Source organism: Mirounga angustirostris, unplaced genomic scaffold (genome assembly GCF_029215605.1).
Source record: "Mirounga angustirostris isolate CCGP_5_RB_7025 unplaced genomic scaffold, mMirAng1.0.hap1 SCAF_1, whole genome shotgun sequence".
In the NCBI taxonomy this organism is placed as follows: domain Eukaryota; kingdom Metazoa; phylum Chordata; class Mammalia; order Carnivora; family Phocidae; genus Mirounga; species Mirounga angustirostris.
The window spans coordinates 154,884,336-154,906,468 of NW_026991709.1; the positions used below are offsets into that span (position 1 = coordinate 154,884,336).

The following is a 22,133-nucleotide window of genomic DNA, read 5'->3' on the forward strand; positions in this document are numbered from 1 at the left end:
GGCAGCCCCCAAAGTAGCTCCCACCCACCACACCCCCCAGGCCATTTCTGCCTTAACTGGTGCTCCCCCAAAGGGGCTCCTATCCACCATGAGCCCACAACAGTTGTGGCTCACCCAAAACAGGAGGGAACACACAAGGGACACCCCTGGAGCTCCTGATTCTGGTGACCAGTAGGGGACTGCACTTCTGGGCCCCACAGTACACCTTCTACAGAAGGCCACTCCTTTAAGACCAGGAGATGTGGCTGATCTACCTAAAACACACAAACACAAAGAGTCAAAATGAGAAGACAGAGGAATATGTTCCAAATGAAAGAACAAGACAAAACCTCAGAAAAAGAATTAAATGAAAAAGAGACAAGCAATCTCCCTGATAAAGAGTTCCAAGTAATAGTCATGAAGATGCTCACCAAACTCAGGTGAAGAACTGATGAACACAGCAAGAACTTCAAGAAAGAAAGAAATAATATAAAACAAGAACCAATCAGAGCCAAAGAATATAATAACTGAATTGAAAAATATACTAGAGGGAATCAACAGCAGATTAGAGGATGCAGAAGAATGGATCAGCAATCTGGAAAACAGGATAATACAAATGACCCTACCTGAATGGCAAAAAGAAAAAAGAATTTCAAAAACTGAGGATAGTTGGGGCACCTCAGGTCATGATCCCAGGGTCCTGGGATGAAGCCCACGTCAGGCTCTCTGCTCAGCAGGGAGCCTGCTTCTCCCTCTCTCTCTCTGCCTCTCTCTCTCTGTCAAATAAATAAATGAAATCTTTAAAAAAAAAAAACTGAGGATAGTTCAAGAGACCTTCAGGACAATATCAAGGGTACTAACATTTGCATTATAAAGGTCCCAGAATGAGAAGATAAAGAGAAAGGAGCAGAAAACTTATTTAAAGAAGTTACAGCTGAAACAGACAAGAAAACAGACATCCAGGTCCAAAAAAGGAAAGAGAACCCTGGGCAAGAAAACAGACATCCAGGTCCAAAAAGGAAAGAGAGCCCCAAACAAGAGGAACCCAAAGAGGTTCATACCAAGATACAAAATAATGAAAATGTCAAAAATTAAAGAGAAAATACTAAAAGCAGCAGGAAATAAGCTACTAGTTACATACATGAGAACACCCATAATACTATCAGCTGATTTTTCAGCAGACTTTGCAGGTCAGAAAGGAGTGGCACAATATATTCAAAGTGCTGAAAGGGAAAAACCCACAAAGAGAAACAGTCTACCCAGCAAGGTTATCATTCAGAATTGAAGTACAAATAAAGAGTTTCCCACACAAAAGAGTTCATCACCACTAAACCTGCTTTATAGGAAATGTTAAAGGAACTTATTTAAGTGGAAAAGAATAGAAAATTTTAAAAGAAAAAATCTAACTGTAACAGTGAACATATAGTAAAGGTGGTAGGTGAACCACTTACAAAGCTAGTATGAAGGTTAAAACACAAAAGTAGTAAGTCAACAATATCTACAACAGTTAACTAAGGGATACACAAAATAAAAAGATGTGAAATATGATGACAAAAACATAAAACAGGGAGGGGGGAGAGTAAAAATGTAGTGCTTTTAGAATGTGTTCAAATGTAAGCAACCATCAACTTGAAATATACTGTTACATACATAAGGTATTATATGTGAACCTCATGGTAATCACAAACCAAAAACCTCTGATAGATACACAAAAAATAAAAAGAAAGGAATTCAAACATAACACTGAAGAAAATCATCAAATCACAAGGGAAGTGAGCAAGAAAAGAAGGAACACAGAAGAACTAGAAAAACAACCAAAAACAATTAACAAAATGGCAATAAGTACATACCTATCAAAGGTACCTTAAATATAAATGGACAAAGTGTTCCAAGTGTATCCAAAAGATACAGGGTGACTGAATGGGTAAATAAACAAGACTCATCTATATGCTATCTAAAAGAGACTCACTTCAGACCTAAAGACATGCCCAGACTAAAAGTGAAGGGTGAGAAAAGATATTCCATGAAAATGAAAAGAAAGCTAGAGTCGTAATAGACTGTAAAACAAAGACTGTATAACAAAGAAGGGCCCTACATAATAATAAAAATATCAATCCAACAAGAGGATATAACAGTTGTAAATACCTATGTACCCAACACAGAAGCACTTAAGTATATAAAGCAAATATTAACAGCCAAAAAGGGAGAAACTGACAATAATACAATAATAGTAGGGGACTTTAATGTTCCTCTTACACAAATGGATAGATCATCCAGGCAGAAAATCAATTTAAAAAACCAGTGGTCTTAAATGACACATTATACCAGATGGAATTAACAGATACATACAAAAAATTCCATCCAAAACCAGCAGGACACACATTCTTTTGAAGTTCATATGGAATATTCAGCAGGATAAATCACATATTAGAGAACAAAATAAGTCTCAATAAACTGAAGAAGACTGAACTCATATCAAGCATCTTTTCTGACCACAATGGTATAAGACTATAAATCAACAACAACAAAAAATTTTTTTAAAAAAATCTATACACAGAGGCCAAAGAGCACACTAATAAAGAACCAATGGCCAATGGATCAATGAGGAAATTAAAAACAAAAACAAAAAAATCCTTGAGACAAATGAAAACAGAAACACATTGTTCCAAAATCAATGAGACTCAACAAAAGCAGCTCTAAGAGGGGCGTTTATAGTAGTAGAGGCCTACCTCAAGAAACCAGAAAGATCTCAAATAAACAATCTAACCTTACACTTAAAAAAACTGGAGAAAGAACAAAGCCCAAAGTTAACAGAAGGAAGGAAATGATAAAGATCGAAGTGGAAATAAATGAAATAGAGAACTCAAAAATAATAAAAAAGATTACTGAAACTAGTAGCTGGTTCTTCAAAAAGATAAACAAAATTGATAAACAAGACTCATCAAAGAAGAAGAAGAAGAAGAAGGAGGAGGAGGAGGAGGAGGAGGAGGAGGAGGAGGAGGAGGAAAGGAAGGAAGGAAGGAAGGAAGGAAAGAGAAACTGAATAAATAAAATTAGAAATGAAAGAGAAGTTACAACTGACATCACAAAAATACAAAGGAGTGTAAGAGACTACTACCAACAGTTATATGCCAACAAACTGGACAACCTAGAAGAAACTGATAAATTCCTGGAAACACTCAATTTTCATGGAAGACTGAAATAGGAAGAAAGAGAAAATCTGAACAGACTGATTACTAGTAATGAAACTGAATCAGTAATCAAAAAACTTCCAAAAAAGAAAAGCCCAGAACCAAACAGCCTCACAGGTGAATTCCATCATTTATTTTTTTTAAGATTTCATTTATTTTTATTTATTTATTTATTTATTTATTTATTTATTTATTTATTTATTTATTTAGAGAGTGTGAGTGGGCAGGGGGAGGAACAGAGGGAGAGAAAGAATCTCAAGCCGACTCCACGCTAAGCGTAGAGCCCGACATGGGGCCCAGTCTCACAACCCTGAGTCACGACCTGAGTTGAAATCCAGAGTCGGACACTACCGACTGACTGACTGAGCCACCCAGGTGCCCCTCCACCAAACATTTAAAGAGTTAATACCTATCTTTCTCAAACTATTCTAAAAATTTCAAGAGAAAGGAACACTTCCAAATTCATTCTATGAGGCCAGAATTTACTTTGATACCAAAACCAGACAAAGATTCTACAAAAAAAGAAAATTACAGGCCAGTTTCACTGATGAACACAGAGGTAAAAATCCTCAACAAAATATAAGCAAACCAAATTCAATAATACGTTAAAAAGATCACACATCATAATCAAATGGAATTTATTCCAGGGATGCAAGGATGGTTCAATATCCTCAAATCAATCAATGTGATATACCACATTCACAAAATAAAGGATAAAAATCACATGATCATCTCAATAGATGCAGAAAAAGTATTTGACAAAATTCTACCATTTATGATCTAAAAACTCTGAATAAAATGGGTATAGAAGGAACATACCTCAACATGATAAAAGCCACACATAACAAAAAACACAAATAACATCATACTCAAGATTAGGAACAAGACAAGGATATCCACTCTCACTACTTTTATTCAACATAGCATTAGAAGTTCTAACTACAACAATCAGACAGCAAAAAGGAATAAAAGGCATTCAAATTGGTAAGAAGAAAGTCAAACTGTCACTATTGGCAGATAGCATAGTATTATATATAGAAAAACCTAAAGAATCCACCAAAAAACTATTAGATTAAATGAATTCAGTAAAGATGAATAAGATAAAATTAATATATAGAAATCTGTTGTGTTTCTATACACTAATAGCAAAATATCATAAAGAGAAATTAAGAGAACAATTCCATTTACAATTGCATCAAAAATAATAAAATACACAGGATTAATTTAACAAAGGAGGTGAAAGACCTGTACTCTGAAAACTGTAAGTCACTGACGGAAGAAACTGAAAATAACACAAATAAATGGAAAGATATACCATGCTCATGGATTGGAAGAATTAATATTGTTAAAATGTTCATAATAACCAAAGCAATCTACACATTCAATGCAATCCCTATAAAAATACCAATGGCATTTTTTATAGAACTAGAACAAATAATTCTAAAATTTGTATGGAACCACAAAAGACCCCAAATAACCAAAGCCATCTTTTTTTTTTTAAGATTTTATTTATTTATTTGAGAGAGACAGACAGAGATAGGAGAGAGAGAGTGAGCACATGAGCAGGGAAGCAGACTCCCCACTGAGCCAGGAGCCCGATGCGGAACTCGATCCTAGGACCCTGGGATCATGACCTGAGCCAAAGGCAGATGCTTAACCAACTGAGCCACCCAGGCACCCCCATAACCAAAGCCATCTTGAGAAGGAACAAAACTGGAGGTATCATGTTCCCAGATTTCAAACTATACTATAAAGCTACAATAATCAAAACAGTATGGTACCGGCACAAAAACAGATATATAGATCTATGGAACAGAATAGACAGCCAGGACATAAAGCCATGCATATATAGTCAATTAGTCTATGACAAAAGAGGCAAGAATACACGATGGGGAAATGACAGTCTCTTGAACAAATGGTATTGGAAAAATTGGTCAGCTATATGTAAAAGAATGAAAATGGATCAATTTCTTACACCATATACAAAAATAAACTCAAAATGGATTAAAGACTTAAATGTAAGACCTGAAACCATACAACTCCTAAGAAGAATACAGGCAGTAAACTCCTACATTGGTCTTAGCAATATTTTTTTGGTTCTGTCTCCTCAGGCAAGGGCAACATAAGCAAAAATAAACTATTGAGTCTACATCAAACTAAAAACTTTTGTACAGCAAAGGAAACCATCAAGAAAATGAAAAGGCAACCTACTGAATGGTAGAAGATACTTGCAAATGATATATCTGATAATGGGTTAACATCCAAAATATATTCATACAATTCAGCAACCAAAAAAAACCCCAAACAATCTGATTAAAAAATGGGCAGAGGACCTGAACATTTTCCCAAAGAAGACATACAGAAGGCCAGCAGACACATGAAAAAATGCTCAATATCACTAATCACCAGGGAAATGCAAATCAAAATCACAGTGATATGTCACCTCACATGTGTCAAAGCAGCTAGTATCAAAAAGACAAAAAATAACAAGTGTTGGCAAGGATGTGGAGGAAAAGGAACCCTTAAGCACCGCTGGTGGGAATGTAAATTGGTACAGCTACTATGGAAAACAGTATGGAGTTTCCTCAAAAAGCTAAAATAGGAATTTCATAACATCCAACAATTCCATTTCTGGGTATTTACCTGAAGAAAATGAAAACACTAATTCAAAAAGATATCTGCACTTCTATGTTCATTGCAGCATTATTTACAATAGCCAAGATATGGAATAAACCTAATGTCTATCGATAGATGAATGGATAAAGAAGATGTAGTATATAAACATACATACAATGGAATATTCCTCAGCCATAAAAAAAAAGAATGATATCTTGCCATTTGCAACAACATGGATGGACCAAGAGGGTATTATGCTAAGTGAAATAAGTCAAACAGAGAAAGACAAATACCATATGATTTGACTTATCTGTGGAATCTAAAAAGCAAAACAGGGGCACCCAGGTGGCTCAGTCAGTTAAGTGTCTGTCTCGATTTTGGCTTAGATCATGATCTCAGGGTAGTGAGATGGAGTCCTGGCATTGGGCTCTGCACTGGGCGTGGAACCTGCTTAAGATTCTCTCTCTCCCCACCCATTCATGCTTTCTCTTTCAAAAAAAAAAAACAACAAAAAAAGCAAAACAAATGAACAAACAAAAAAGAAACATACTTATAAATACAGAGAACAAACTGGTGGTTGCCAGAGGGGAAGGGGATCAAAGGATGGAAAAAATAGGTAAAGGGAGTTAAGAGGTACAAACTCCCAGTTATAAAGTTAGTAAGTCATGGAGATATAAAGTATAGCACAGGGAATACAGTCAATAATATTGTAACAACTTCATACAACAGATGGTTAACCAGACTTATGATGGTGATCATTTTATAAAGTAAGTAAATGTCCAGTCACTATACTGTACACCCGAAATTAATAGGATATTGTATGTCAACTATATTTCCATTAAAAAATAAAACTAAACAACCCAAACCAAGAGTCCTTCCTTTAAGAATGCTGAATGATGTGTTGTCAAATACAAGGGTTCTTACTATTACAGCCATTTAATGATTAGCCAAACAAAGCAAAATCTAATTTAAGGGAAGCAATAACTAACCTGGCTTATAGTTGGACCTCTAAATTAAATAACACCATAATAATACTAACATAGTACTGCTTCTGTCTTTGGCTAATGTCACATGCTTACTTCAAAAGCAAAAACAAAAGTCTCTCTCACAACTCCTTACAGTGTCTCTGTGCAGGTCATGCTGCCTCTAATCCAGAAAAGGGATGATGAGCGCACAGAGCCCCCAGAGGAAGTAAAGGCTGGTACAATGAAGACGGGGAGCCCCTTTGCCCCCTGTAGCTGCTGCCATGTCCCAGCACCCTCTCCCAGGTCCCCCCACTGGACTCTAGCAGTCAGGTATGAACACACCACTTGTGTCTCAATAAGGAAAAAACTGCTTCTCAGAAATAACCTGTGTTCTCAAAATACATTTTTATATTCCTGCATTGTTTTTAATCCTGCTTAATATAAAACTGCATATATGCACCAAAACACAGTATATGTATGTGTGCATATGTCTATGTATGTATGTATGTGTGTGTGTATATACATATATATACACACTGATGTACCCAGTGATATATTTATAAAGAGAAAGAGAAATATAGATATATATATGTATCAATAGTTTATAGTTTAATCTTCTTATGTACATGCCTGCTACATGATATTTACTTGAAACTTTATTACTCTTATAAGGTCCATTAATAATATTAGAAGACAGATTGTATCGACCACTCTAACCTATGTGTAAACAGAGGATATTCAGGAATAGTTACTATAATGTCCTAAAAGAATGACAATATAAAACTAAAGATGAGCTGTGCCATATCCCATCAATCAAACCATGATAATCATCTGACAGACATTTTGAGACAGAGCTTGAACCTACTAAATAGCATCCCTTAAGATACAGTTAATATATAAGAAATTCTCAGCTCCCTTAACTCCTTTTTCTAAAGAAGATCTTTCATTGTGTTACCTGCATTAACTATTAGGAATCAATAGGAGAAAGGAAGAGTCTGAGTGATCTCAGCTCACAGAGAAAACTGAAGATAAACACGACTAAGACACATATAGAGAGACACACTTTTAGACGTCCACATTGCTCGCTGTCTGGTGAGACGAGGGAGAGCCCTGACTGCAAGCACCCAGTATCTCCTAATTGGCTCGAGGTCACGTTCACCACGACACAAGTTGCCATCTACTTAACGAAAGCTATCAAAACAGAACATTGTAGCAAACAAAATCACAATCATTGCGTGTAAAATCAAATTAAACCTGCAATAGCAGAAGAGTGTTTCTCATGAAAGGCCTGGCTAGCTCTCACAGTGCTGATGGGATCACAATGAACAGATTACAATCTCTGCTCCCAATTAGCTGTGGGAAAGAGGATGCCCAGGGAGTGTTTCCTGTGAAACTTAAAAGCCAAAAAAAAGGGGGGGGGGGGCGCCTGGGTGGCTCAGTCTGTTAAGCATCTGCCTTCAGCTCAGGTCATGATCCTGGGGTCCTGGGATTGAGCCCCGTGTCGGAGGGGGGGGGAAGGGGTCCCTGTTCAGTGGGGAGCCCGCTTCTTCCTCCTTCTGCCCCTCCCCCGACTCATGTGCACTCTCTCTCTCTCTCACACACACAAATAAATAAAATCTTAAAAAAAAAAAGCTTTTCCATTTATTGCTATGGATTAACCTCATGGAAATCTAAGATTTTAAGTTACTCTGAGTTTTATTAGTTCTAAAATATGCACTCTGAAAACAGTTCACACTTTATAATTATACATATCCCATATGCACATCCCATTTCTTCTTCAACCAAATATGATATAACACAGCATTTTAGGGATCACATTTTCAAAGATATAAAGGAAGAGAATAATGCAGATTTTGAAAATCCAGCCTTGATAATGGAAATATGATTCTTACTTCAGATGTATAAAAAATTTTCAAATGACCATGATGAGATGATTTTATCTTTATATGCATTACAAAAAAAGAAAGAAAGAAAGAAAGAAAGAGAGGGAGGATCCTTGTTTATAAAGCCTCATCCTGCCAGCAAGAAAGTTATTTCTATTATGGCTTTAGGACACCACACAGGGTACCTATACACCCAAGAAAAATCCATTTACATATATTGCCTTCAAGGTTTTCATTCGGTTGGAAATTTCTCTCTGAAGCGGCTGGGAACATTTGGAAAACTGCTGCTGCCCCAGAGCCCCATCTGCAGGGAATGTACACATAGTCTCCGTCCCAGCAGCAGAAAGAGGATGTACCTGTGCAGAAACTAGCAGAAGGAAGCAGGGGCTTCCACATAAGCATCTGAATAATGTGGATAAACAGGAAGAAATGGGATGCTGACATTAACCACCAAGACGGTGCCTCAGTCTGTTTTGTACCCAGCTGTGTCTTATTCCCACTAAGAGATTAAGAACGATTTAAAATTCTGTAAAGGCACCAAACAACTGCCTGAATACAGAATGTGGAACTCCTGGTAACAAATAGTGGCAGAAAGACACCTCTGCCCTGTTCTTATTCATGACAAAAGTTAAAAACAACAAAGGAAACAAGACACATAAAGGGAAACACCTATCTCTGATGAAAGTAAGGAAAAAAACCTATAAATCCAAATCACAAACCATGAGAAGAGGCTTTAAAAGTCAGCCCAGGCTAAGCTAAAAGCACCCATGCCTCTGCACAGTGGGGTCAGGGAGGAGAGGGCAGGGTTCTCCTGGACACGAGGGGTGGGGATTGCCCCACTGCCCAGATATGGGCAAAAAGGACTCATGGTGGACTCCTGAACTGCATCTGCTAGAAAAGACAGTGGTCTGGAAAAACAAGGGCTCACTAGAAAGTAAGTAATAACCACAAGTAACTGGCATAGAACTATGCAGAAACATTACAGGGAAAAGGCAGCCAGAAACAAAGGCAGAAAAGAAACATAGCAGGTAATTATAGCAAGCAATGAAAGCCTATGAAATTAAAGAAATGAAAGTTAAAGAAATGAAAGTAAGCCATATCTCTGAAATTAAAACCCAAAGAAGAGCTATAAGAGCTGAAGGTGAGAGCTCAGAAAAGTGATTTAAGACACACACAAAACTACTACAGATACAAAGTCATAAAAAAAGCTACCAGGAAAGACTGAAAACATAGCCAGGAAAATGGTAGACAAGCCTAAGAAAATTACAGAAAACCTTAAAAATATTTCAGAGAATATTTAAGAGCCCACATACACATAATTGGCTTACCTAAAGACAAGAAGAAAGTAAATACAACCAAGTAACTCTTAAAAGGTTACTGAAAAAAATTCTTCTGCAATCATGGTAATCTTTTTTTTTTTTTTTTAAGATTTCATTTATTCATTTTGAGACACAGAGATACAGAGAGAGAGAGAGAGAGCATGAGCAGGGAGAGAGGCAGAGGGAGAAGCAGGCTCCCCGCGGAGCCAGGAGCCCGACATGGGGTTCAATCCCAGGACTCCGGGATCATGACCTGAGCTGAAGGCAGACGCTTAACCATCTGAGCCACCCAGGTGCCCCATCATGGTAATCTTTAATCTATACATTGAAAATATATATGTCCAACAAAAACTGCTATAATATAATCAATATCAAGACATATGCAGATAACTGGGAATGTAGACAAATAAGAATCAAATTTCCTGATACCTCCTAAAAGCCATACAGATCAACAAGGAGAACAAATAAAAGCATCCATAGCATGTATCTACAGTATAACTCAGAGACAGGAGAGTCCACAAAATCCAGTTTACATGTAAGTCAGACAACAAAGGACCAAAAACACATTCTTCTCAAGTGCACATGGGACATTTTCCAGGATAGATCAGTTATATGTTAGGCTGCAAATTAAGTCTCAACAGATTTAAAAGATCTATCATAAAGAGTATCCTCAGACCACAATGGGATAAAGTTAGAAATCAGTAACAGAAGGAAAACTGAAGAATTCACAAATGTGTGGAAATTAAAAAAACACATTCTTAAACAACCAATGGATCAAAGAAGACATCACAGGGGAAATTAGAAAATATTTAGCAATGAATAAAACAAAAACACAACAAAACTTAGGAGACACAGAGAAAGGGAGGAAATTTGTGGCTAAGGACCTCAAATGAACAACCTAATTTTACAACTAAGGAACTAGAAAAAGGAGAACAAACTAAACCCATAGCTAGCAGAAGGAATGAAATAATGAAGATCAGAGCAGAGATAAACAAAATAGAGGAAAGAAGGACAATACAGAAAACTAAAGAAACCAAAGTTGGTTCCTGGAAAAGATCAACAAAATTGACAAATACTTAGCTAGATGAAATAAGAAAAAATGAGAGAAGACTTAACTTACAAAGATCAGAAATAGAAATGGGGACATTACTACCAATTCTGCAGAAATAGAAAGGATTGTAAGAGAGTACTATTAACAACTGTCTAACAACAAACTAGATAACCCACATGAAATGGACAAATTCCTAGAAATACAAAACCTACCATGAAAACTCACCATAAGTCAGAAGAAATAGAAAATCTGAATAGGTCTATAATTAGTAAGGAGTCTGAATTACTAAGGACACTGAAAAATCTCCTGACAAAGAAAATCCCTGGACCTGACAACTTCGCTGGTGAATTTTACCAAATATTTAAAGAATCAATACCAATCCTTCTCAAACTTTCCCCCAAAATTGATGAGGAACACTGTTAACTCATTCTATTAGGCCAGCATTACCCTGATACAAAGCCAGACAACAATACTACAAGAAAACTACAGACCAACATACCCAACAAACAATGACGCAAAAATACTCAACAAAATACTAGCAAACTCAATTCACCCACACAGTAAAAAGATCATATATCAAGCAAGTGGAATTTATTCCTGGAATGCAAGAATAGTTCAAGTACAAAAATTGGCCTACTGTAACACACCATAATAACAGAAAGGGGGGGGAACCACATTATCAACTCAACTGATACAGAAAGAGCATTTAATAAAATTCACTTTTATGATAAAAACACTCAACAAACTAGGACTAGAAGGAAACTACCTCAACATAATAAAATCCATCTGGGAAAAGCCCACAGCAAACATCATACTGAATGGTGAAAGACTGAAAGCTTTTCCTTTAGATCAGGAATAAGACAAAGATGCCCACTTTCACCACTTCCATTCAACATAGAATTGGAAGTTCTAGCCCAAACAATTACAGAAGAAATAAAATGCATCCAAATTAGAAAGGAAGAAGTAAATTATCTCTGTTGACAAGTGATATTATATTTTATGTAGAAAACCCTAACTTTTCTGCAAAAACACTGTCATAGCTAATAGATGAATTCAGCAAAGTAGCAGGATACAAAATCAATAAACAAAAAGAAGTTGCATTTCTATACATTAACAACGAACTATCTGAAAAGGTAATTATGGAAACAATCCCATTTATACTAGCATAATAAAGAATAAAATACTTAGAAATTAACTAAAGACATAAAAGATTCACATAATGAAAAACTACGAAACAATGCTAAATGAAATAAGACATACATAAATGGAAACACATCCCATGTTCATGGGACTTAACATTGTTAAAATGTCAGTACTACCCAAAGCAATCTACAGATTCAATGCAATCTCTATCAAAATCCCAGTGAGGACTTTTGCAAAAATAGAAAAACCCACTGTAAAATTCATATGGAATTTCATGGGACCTCAAATAGCCAAAATAATCTTGAAAAAGAAGAAAAAAATTCCTGATTTTAAAACATACCATAAAGCTGGGGTGCTGGGTGGCTCAGTTGGTTAAGCAGCCGACTCTTGGTTTTGGCTTGGCTCAGGGTTGTGAGATCAAGCCCCACATCGTGTTCCACGCTCAGCATGGAGTATGCTTGAGATTCTCTCCCTCTTCCTCTCCCTCCCCCTCAGCCCCTCTCCTGGCTTATGCTCATTCTCTCTCCCTCTCTCTCAAATAAATAACTAAAATCTTAAAAGAAAAAAAAAAAATGACCACAAAGCCACAGGAACCAAAATAATGTGGTATTGGCATACAGACATATATGTAATGTAATAGAACAGAGGCCAGAAACAAACCCTCACATATATGATCAAATGATTTGCGACAAGGGTATTGAGACCATTCAATGGGGAAAGGGCAGTCTTCCCAACAAATGGTACTGGGAAAACTGGATATCCACATGCAAAAGAATGAAACCGAACCCTCAAAAAAAAAGAAACTGAACTCTTACCTAACACCAGAGACAAAAGTTAATTCAAAATGGATTAAAGAAAGACCTATATATAAGACCCAAAACTATAAAACTTGTAGAAGAAAATATAGAAGAAAAGCTTCATGACCTTGGATTTTATTTCATGACATTGGCAATAATTTCTCAGATATGACACCAAAGGTACAGGCAAAAAGAAAAAATAGGTAAGTTGGACTTCCATGAAAATTTTAAAATTTTATGCATCAAAAGACAATATCAACAAAGAAAAGGCAGTCGGCTGGTTCTCAGGCATCTGTCCTCCTGGGGTGAGCAGGGGGAAGACTGGAAGATAGTATTATACTGCCTAGAGAACACAGCGGCTTATATGTTTGAAGTGCATTTGGGCGGCAAAAATGCTCTGAGGCCTTGGCCACCATCTGGGGGAGTTTGAGGCAACCTTGGAATCACACACTGTAGTGAGCACTTTCATCTGCAAACTAGTATTCTCACTCAAATGGAATGACACACGAAGTTACAAACTGCTGATTTGCATTCAGGTATTATGTCACTTTGTGCTCTTCCTAAGCCTTGCTCCCAAGTTCCCACTCACTGAGATGAGAGCAGATGGAAAGAGGGCTCCAGGAAAAGACGATGGCTCCTGTTCTCATTCCTCCCCAGGCTCCCTAGAGTGAGTGTCTGGACATAAAGGAAACTTTGCCAATCTTAACACGAGTAATATATGTATGTATTCACATCCAATTTTAAGCTAACTGAATGCTGTGAGACCTTGATAAATAAGTAGCAAACCATACAGAACAAATATATTGATCTAAAGGTACAATATAATGAAGCTCTAGTAGCAAAAGATATGTTCACGAAAAAATAAGTTATTGTAAAGTCCTATGTATTTTTCAGCAAGAGGAAAAAAAAATAAAGCCTTTCTAATTAGTTATTCATGTCTACTAAGAAAAGATAATTGCATTATAATGTGTATTCATGAAGCTGGTCGATACAATGACTTACATAATGATTTTCCTGGATACAACTTTGCCTGGGGGTAACCAGGGATCATCTTTTCATTTCTGGCTCTAAGATTTTCAAGCTCATGTTTGATAATGAATTGACATTCTGCCACTGTAAGGAAGTCATCATTGTCATCTAAATGAATGCAAAAATTTCCAGTTATTTTCTCAGTAACAGCCAAAATAAAATTAATAACATTCAAATAACTTGGGATTATAGAAATGATGATATAAACAATAAACAAGGAGTAAGCAAAGTATAAAACTGCTAAATTAAACAGAATGTAAAGCACCTTAGATATTCTGTAAGAATAAAAATATTGTTTGCCTTCACATAATACAATTCTTCAATCATTGTACAATGGTCCCCCCTTATCTGCAGTTGTGCTTTCTGGGCAGTTAGTTACCCCCGTGAATCACAGTCCAGAAGTGGCTGATCCCCTCCCTCTCACCTATCATCAGAAGGTCAGTGGTAGCCTAGGTCATTCACCTCACCTCACCTCATCAGCACATCATCACAAGAAGAAGCGTACACACAGTAAAATAAGATACTTTGAGGGACAGAGAGACCATATTTGCATAATTTTCATTACAGTACATTGTTATCATTGTCCTATTTTATTATTGTTGTTGTTAATCTCTTACTGTGCCTAGTTTACAAATTAAGCTTTATCACAGGGATGTGTATAAGAAAACAGCACATACTAACTGCTATTTCAGGCACCCACTGGGAGTCTCGGAATGTGTCCCCCCCACCGCTAAGGTGGGGGGACTACATACAGTACTAGTTCTTATAGAATATAGTACAAACATCTAAATGGCAGATACTTGCTTGATCTTATCTAATACCAACGAGCAGAAGGCAACATGCTCTTTAATTCTAACACTATTCTAACTAGGGATGGAACTGAAGTTTGGCTGTATGACAAATTTTCCTCCTCCAAACTCGCAAGCCCAGGCCCTTCCCTTCCCATAAATGTGGGAGAAGATAGTCTGATAAGAAAACAGTACTGTTGGGGTGCCTGGGTGGCTCAGTTGGTTAAGTGCCTGCCTTCAGCTCAGGTCATGATCTTGGGGTCCTGGGATCAAGCCCCAGCATTAGGCTCCCTGCTCAGTGGGGAGTCTGCTTCTCCCTCTCCCTCTGCCCCTCCCCCTGTTCGTGCGGGCGCTCTCTCTCTCTCAAATAAATAAAATCTTAAAAAAGAAAACAGTATTGTTTTTTGGCAAGTGAATCCTCTTAAATGTGGTGAATTTTACCATTATCATTTATGCACTAAGATATACAAATCCAGAGTGAGTCTGAAGAAGCCTAATCATATCACATCTTCTACTAACTCTAAAAGCTCTGGCAGGGACCAGTTTATTCTGAAGCCAAACTCCCACTCTGACATCTTGGTCAGCCTGGCTTTCTCAGTGCTTTCCAGAAACCATTCTCTTCTGGACCCCCTGTGAGACCAGAAGAGAACCAGTGACCCTACCAGGAAAATGGCAATTCTACGATTCTGAACTACTACTGCATTTCTCATTATAAGATTTTTCTGTATCAAGCTAGTGAACATTCACCATCCTGAGAATTAGGATAGAATAATATAAATAAATTACATGTGTCACAATAATTTATGCTCATCTATTCCAGGGGTCGCAAAGAAAGGCCCATGGACCATACTTTAAAAGTGAATTTTAGTGGAACAGTTGCACCCATTCATTTCTTACGGTCTAAGCCTACTTTTGCTTTACAAGGACAGTGTCAAATAACTGTGAGAAAGCGTATGGCCCACACAGCCTAAGATATTTACAGTTTGGCCCTTTCCTGAAAATGTTTGCTGACCCCTGACCTACTCATCAAAAGCTTATTTTTGAGATAAATTAATTCTGATAAAAACAATCTTGGGACTCACCATCAAAATCTTTGAAGTTATGTCGGGTTCCATATGTGAAGGCTCTCATAGTGTTATCATTACACTCTTTTACCAAACCTATTGCTTCTGCACCCAGTAACAATGTAATCTTGGAGGCACCGACAAGATATAAGTTCTGATTTTCTAGTGTTTCTTTCTCATATTTATTTAATAGTGGTCTAAACAGGAGCTGGGCACCTTCAAAAACAAAAGATAAGCACAATCTTAGAAAAGTTTCAAAAAGGAAAACATTCTAAATAAGTATTGTTTCTAGTTTGATATAAGAAAAACGTATTATGGGGTGCCTGGGTGGCTCAGATGGTTAAGCATCTGCCTTCGGCTCAGGTCATGATCTCCAAGTCCTGGGATGGAGCCCCACGTCGGGCTCCTGGCTCAGCGGGGAGTCTGCTTCTCACTCTCCCCCACCTCTCCCCCTGCTCATGCTTGCTCTCTGTATCTCTCTGTCTCAAATGAATAAATGAAATTAAAAAAAAAAAAGAAGAAAAATGTATTAACAATTCAAATCTATCTTCCCAATAAATAAGAATTACAAGTTGATTTCCTTTGGAAAATGCCTTCTAGCTTCCCATGTTTCTGCTCAGAAGTCTGATCCTTTATGTGTGACCTATTGTCTTTCTTTCTTGAAGTCTGTAGTACCTTCTCCATTCCCAGGGTTCCAGAACATTCTAATGGTAAGCCATTTTCATCTATAGTGCAGGGCACTGGGTGGGCCCTTTCCAACTGAAAAAGCATGGCATCAGTCTTGAGTGTCTTCCTTTGATGATTTCTTCTCCTTTTTCTCTGTTCCCTTTCTAGAACTCCTTTTATTCAGATGTATACCTCCTGGACTAGTCCTCTAACTTCCTTACTTTTTCTCAAAGTTCCCAATTCTGTACCTTTTGCTCTACTTTCTGGGGGATTTTATCAAAATTATCTTCTAACCCTTTTACCAAGTTTTTAAATTTTGCTTTTATACTTCTACTTTATATGAGCTTTTTTTCCTAAATGAATATATTACAGTATCTAACTCGATTTATAGAATGTCTGTCCTACCTTCTCATTACTGAGAGTTGAGTTTTAAATTTTCTCTTGGTTTTCTTTTTCTGCAGAGTTAGCTATTTTTATCTGTTTGCTTAGTTTTAGCTTTCTCTTTCATGTTAGGGATTTTTCTCAGATGTTTGGTGATCTTTTATTATATGTGCATGTTTAAGAAAGGGGTTCTAGGAGGCTGTACTTAAGTTCTGAAGGCTTAGATGGAGCTCATTAAAGATAGCCTTTAAGCATAGTCATCTGGCCAGGTTTTCCATGGTCAATTCTCTGATTTCTGCACCTTTGCTTATTTTGTCTTTGATCAGACTCCCCAAGACAGATTATTCAATCTGCTTCTTAGATGATTTGAATCTAGCTGCTAATATTTTAGAAACTAAATTAGGTATGAGATTGGTGGGATGGAGGATAGGGGTAATAATAATCAGTTATTATCCTATTTTCAGTACAGAATCTCTATTTTCAACTGTGCATAAAGCCCCCATGCCAAAATCCAAGCATCTGACCCCTCTGCAGAGAAAAGTCAGTCTTCTGCTGTGATGGTAGAATACAGAAGGGAACGGGGGATCTATTTCTTAAATGAATCTCAGCCAATTCTTTTTTCTTTTTTTGGTACCACTTATTTCCACCTCCAAAAGCCCCTAAAGTCACTAATACCTAAATCTTTGGTTTAAACTGCAAAACCTCAATTTGTATCCCTGCCAACTTCAGCTTTGACTTTTTCAAGTCTGAGAAGTTATTTACCACTCATCCACCTGTTTCCTAGCTTCCAAAATGGTGCTGCTGTTATATTCTTTCCTTTCTTCTTTGTCAAACTGGACTTACCTCTTTTTTTTTTTTTTTTTTAAGATTTTATTTATTTATTTGACAGAGAGATAACGAGAGCAGGAACACAAGCAGGGGAAGTGGGAGAGGGAGAAGCAGGCTTCCCGCCGAGCAGGGAGCCTGATGTGGGGCTCGATCCCAGGACCCTGGGATCATGACCTGAGTTGAAGGCAGACGCTTAACAACTGAGCCACCCATGCGCCCCTGGACTTACCTCTTTTTTAAAAAAATCCTTTTATTGTCATGTTTGAAAGAGAGTAAAAGTAAACCTGAGTGTGAAATCCACTACTTTTACCTGAAAGATCAGAATACTTTTTTGCAATGTTATTTTCATATTTCCCAGCAGTGTAGAAAGGTGCCCACCCGCCCTATCCTTGTGTCTCTCTGCTGAAGGCAACACAGTGAGCAGGGAAGACTGGGAATACACTGGAGTCCCTCGCTCTTAGGCACTACAAATGTCCTTTCATCACAGGAATTTTAAAGAGACTCCAACCCAGGGAAACACTTCAGATTTCAGTAAGAAGGTACTCTTTTTTAAGTTTTCTTTTGATTCAGTTGTTTGCAAAAACTTAAAAATTCCACTAGGATTCAAGGTTTTATTATAAAGGAACCATTTCAGTTACAGTCAAAATCTTTATTAAAAACAGTCTATTTAAGTTTTATTCAGTGTTTGGAGACTTGGTGAAGTTTTAGATGAAGTTTTAGGTGAAGTGCAAGTGCAAATCAATTCTTGTTTTGTATAGTTTTATGAAGTGTTTGCTCATGTAAAATGTCCTCCACCCTCTCACCCAATCTAGATCCCTTTCTGCCCTTCAGGAGAGGGCTAAGCTTTGGCTTCTATAAAGTCATCCTTTTCCAGCCCAAAACCATCACCAACTGCCACCTCTGTCTTCCCTTTACTCTTCCAGCTAGTTTACATACAATTCATTTTTAAGTATCATGCACTGCTGTGTAACAGCTCTTTCTTTCGGGTTTTTTGTCCTGTTACTTCAATTTCCAGGAGGTGGCATTCAGTCTCCTTACACTGACAGTAAGATCCTTGCAGGCAGAGACCATATTAATCTCTCCCTTAGCATCATAACTGACACATAAAAAGCACTCAGTAGATACTTGTTCATTCATTTGATAAATATTGACCTACTATGTGACAGGCTGTGTACTAGACATAGTATTTATAGCTGTGAACAAAACCACTCATGTTGCTTATAGTCTAATGTGGACTTAAGATCTCCTTTCAAGTCCAGATAAATAATAAAGAGCAAAGAAATGGATATTAATTTTAGAAATACATCAATGAAATAACTGTAAAACACATTTAAAAAAATATTTTTAGTCACTGAACATGACTAAGTCTGAGTTATATTTATTTTACTCACCTCCATCTTCCTTTTTAGAGATAATTCTGTTCTTCAGCCATTCTTTGGTTTCTTCTTTGACATCCTGAGCCAGTTCTAGGACGACCAAAGGTGTGAAGGAACTCTCACAAGTATCCAAAGCTGATAAGGTCACTTTCATCTTTCACAAACTTGCTGAAATTAAAATAAAATAAAAAGTACATGGGTTACAATGGAAAAGAGAAATATATAGACAAATATATATATTTGTATTTTCTCTTAACTACACCTAATTCTGCCTTCCAAGAAAAAGGAAAATTTTTCATGATCCAGATGGGTTATATGACAGGCTCAACCAATGGTTCAGAGCACACGTGTGAGCTAGGCCCGTATGAAGTCAGGGGGAACACCATCCTTTTCCGTAAGCAGCTCGGAACACAGTAGGGAGGACATTCAGGTAAAAGAAGGACAGCAGTGTAAAATGTGCTCTCACACAGGAAGAGTAAGAAAGTATTTACAAGGGATGTGACACCTGAACAGGATTTAGAAGAATGAATAGGAATTTACTGGGCGAGACTTGGATAGCATTCTAAGTAGAGGAAACAGTATTCCCCTACAAAATAATAATGAAAAACAGCCAACAGTATCAGAGAAACACAAGTGATTAGGTATGGCTGTGGCACTACCAGTGGGTGGGGGGTGGGGGGGTAGGGTGCTCGGATGGGAATGGCAGGTATCTAACAAGGGATCCTGATTACAAAGGAACTGGACTTTGTCAAATAAACAATGGGAGTCACCAGTTCAGTAAGAGCAGGGAATTGACACAGTCTGAATTCATGTTTAAGTATGGAGTTAATGTCGCCAGCATCAGCTTCCCTTCCTAGTTTTCCTTTCTCGGGAATATCATCTTTATCTCCGTTTCCAAGCTTGAAAAATACTCAAGTCAACTTGGACCCTCACAAATGGCATCAGTCACTAAGGCCTAATGGCCTCTCGCTAAAACGTTTTTCATGTGAATCTCTTTAACCCAGTGATTCACGGCAGGGACAATTCCTAGACTTCAGACTTACTTATTCTAGCTTTATACTTGATGTAAGTTTTAATGACTCCAAAGTGCAAGTGCAAATCAATTCTTGGGAACAATCGCAAAAGGAGTGACCAACACCACAGAACACCTTTCCATTCTTTCGGGTGAACCATGATCTTGCGACAAGCTGATCAAACAGACCAGAGTAATCTGACTTACAGTGATAAGCTTTTGTTTTTCTCTAACAGAGCATAGTTTTGGGGCAACATAGGTATTGTAAATCAATGCTGGATTCACATCATAGCACAAATGCTTCAGGAATGTTATTCTAAAAAAGCCAGCCAAATCCAAAGTCAGAACACTAGGCTCTATGAAGGTAACCAGATCAAAATAGGACCCAGTAGTCCCCTTCCAACAGCTAGAATAATGTGGTCAGGAATTGTACAGAATGAAAGAATGATAAAAGATAGCAATTAGAGCTATGGGAACTCAAAACACTTAATGTGCAAAAGTTTTCAATCAAGAAAAAAGGAAGAGAAGCATGTTCTCTTCCTTTTGGGAAGGACATGGGAAACAACATGTGTAAAATCAATGATGCAAGAATAAAGACAGTATGGGAGAAGAACAGTAAGACTGGCCTGACCCAGCAGAGAGGGCAACATTTTGTGAGCTGTGACCATTTAAGGGTAAGGAATGCTACAGTTCACATCTGCTCCAGTGGCCAGAAAGGAGTCACTGTAGGTTTCTGAGCAGAGGATTAGCTACATGTCAGAGTGATATGAATCTCAATAGGTAAATTTAGGGGGCAAGATTGTGAGTGTTTTTCATCTTTCAATTCCCCTGAACTTCTGAAATTTTTCATAACAAAAGGTTGGGAAAAATGGTTAAACTACCAGTAGACTACAGAGGCTCAAGCATCATCAACTTTTAAAAGGAAATATCAAATGCAACGAACATTTATGCGGTACTTATTTTGAGCCATGCTGTGAGAGTCTGAAGGTACAAAAGTAAGTCAGGTCCCCATCTCCCTTCTGGGGAGCTCACAGTCTTTTAGCAGAAGCAGGTGTGCACCAAATCATTCTAACACAAGGCCTGACTACAGTAGCAGTAACCAGGTGGGGCGGGGCAGCCGGGGGAGGTGGGATTAACTTTTTGGGAAGGGAGGCTGAGAACCAGACACCCTTCAACTTGGAAAAGGTACGTGGATAACTCCGAGGTCGCTGACCTGGGACATGGTAAAGAGTAAATAAAAAGGCATGTTGGAAAGAATGGTTAGGTTAAGGGCACAATCAAGGGTTCAGCACGGTACATGTGGACATGCATCGAAGGTGGCAGTTTTCTGGCAATTATGCATTGCCTAATGTCAGTAATAAAAGGCCTCCCTTATTCATAATGACCAGGTCATAAAACAATCTCTTTGAGACTCTAAATGCGGGTTTCCATTCCAAACATGTATATGAGCACCAGCTAGAGATTCATAATATTTGCGCAATGATTTATTCTCATTTGAGATACTATACGCCTTTCGTTACTTGGGACAACCTTAACAAGATTTCCAATATATTACAAACAAAAGTGTCACTATCTCTGATATCCAACGAGTTCCTACAAATCAACAAAAAAATACAAAAAACTGAAATCACAAGTCACAAAATAAGAAATACAAAGCAGCTAACACACTTTGAAAAGATGTTCAAACATACTAATAAGTGAAATACAAAATAAGTAGAAGATGCCTTTCCCTTTTCAGATTTGCTGAAGTTGAAAGGTGGACAGAATCCAGTTCTAGCACAGGTGTAGAAAATTGGGCATTCTCACCCATGGCTGACAGATGTAGTAATTTGATACCATCTTTCCGGAAAGGAGAGTGGCAGTATGAAAAGTAATAGTAAATACTCCTACTATTCAACACAACAATGCTATTTCTAGGAATTCATGCCAAAGAGATAATAAAATAGAATAAATATATAGTGGAAGTTCATTACAACTTTCTTTTTTTCTCTCTTTCTTATTTATTTTTGCGTTTTAGTTATGGCAAAGAAACAACTGACAACCTG

General features: G+C 37.5%; 1 protein-coding gene across 5 annotated transcripts in view; it reads right to left on the reverse strand.

Moving 5' to 3' along the window:
• Positions 1–22,133, reverse strand: part of ANO10 (anoctamin 10) — a 222,680-nt gene that overhangs the window by 195,108 nt on the left and 5,439 nt on the right. For 4 of the 5 annotated variants that reach the window (XM_045904155.3, XM_045904157.3, XM_045904154.3 and 1 more), the window contains exons 2-4: positions 19,092–19,244; positions 15,844–16,041; positions 13,947–14,081 (exon numbers count right to left, since the gene is read on the reverse strand). In XM_045904155.3, coding sequence (XP_045760111.1) covers positions 13,947–14,081; positions 15,844–16,041; positions 19,092–19,230 — 472 coding nt within the window. In that variant the 5' untranslated portion in view covers positions 19,231–19,244. The remainder of the gene's footprint in view (positions 1–13,946; positions 14,082–15,843; positions 16,042–19,091; positions 19,245–22,133) is intronic. The other variant, XM_064590635.1, reaches the window with a different exon arrangement.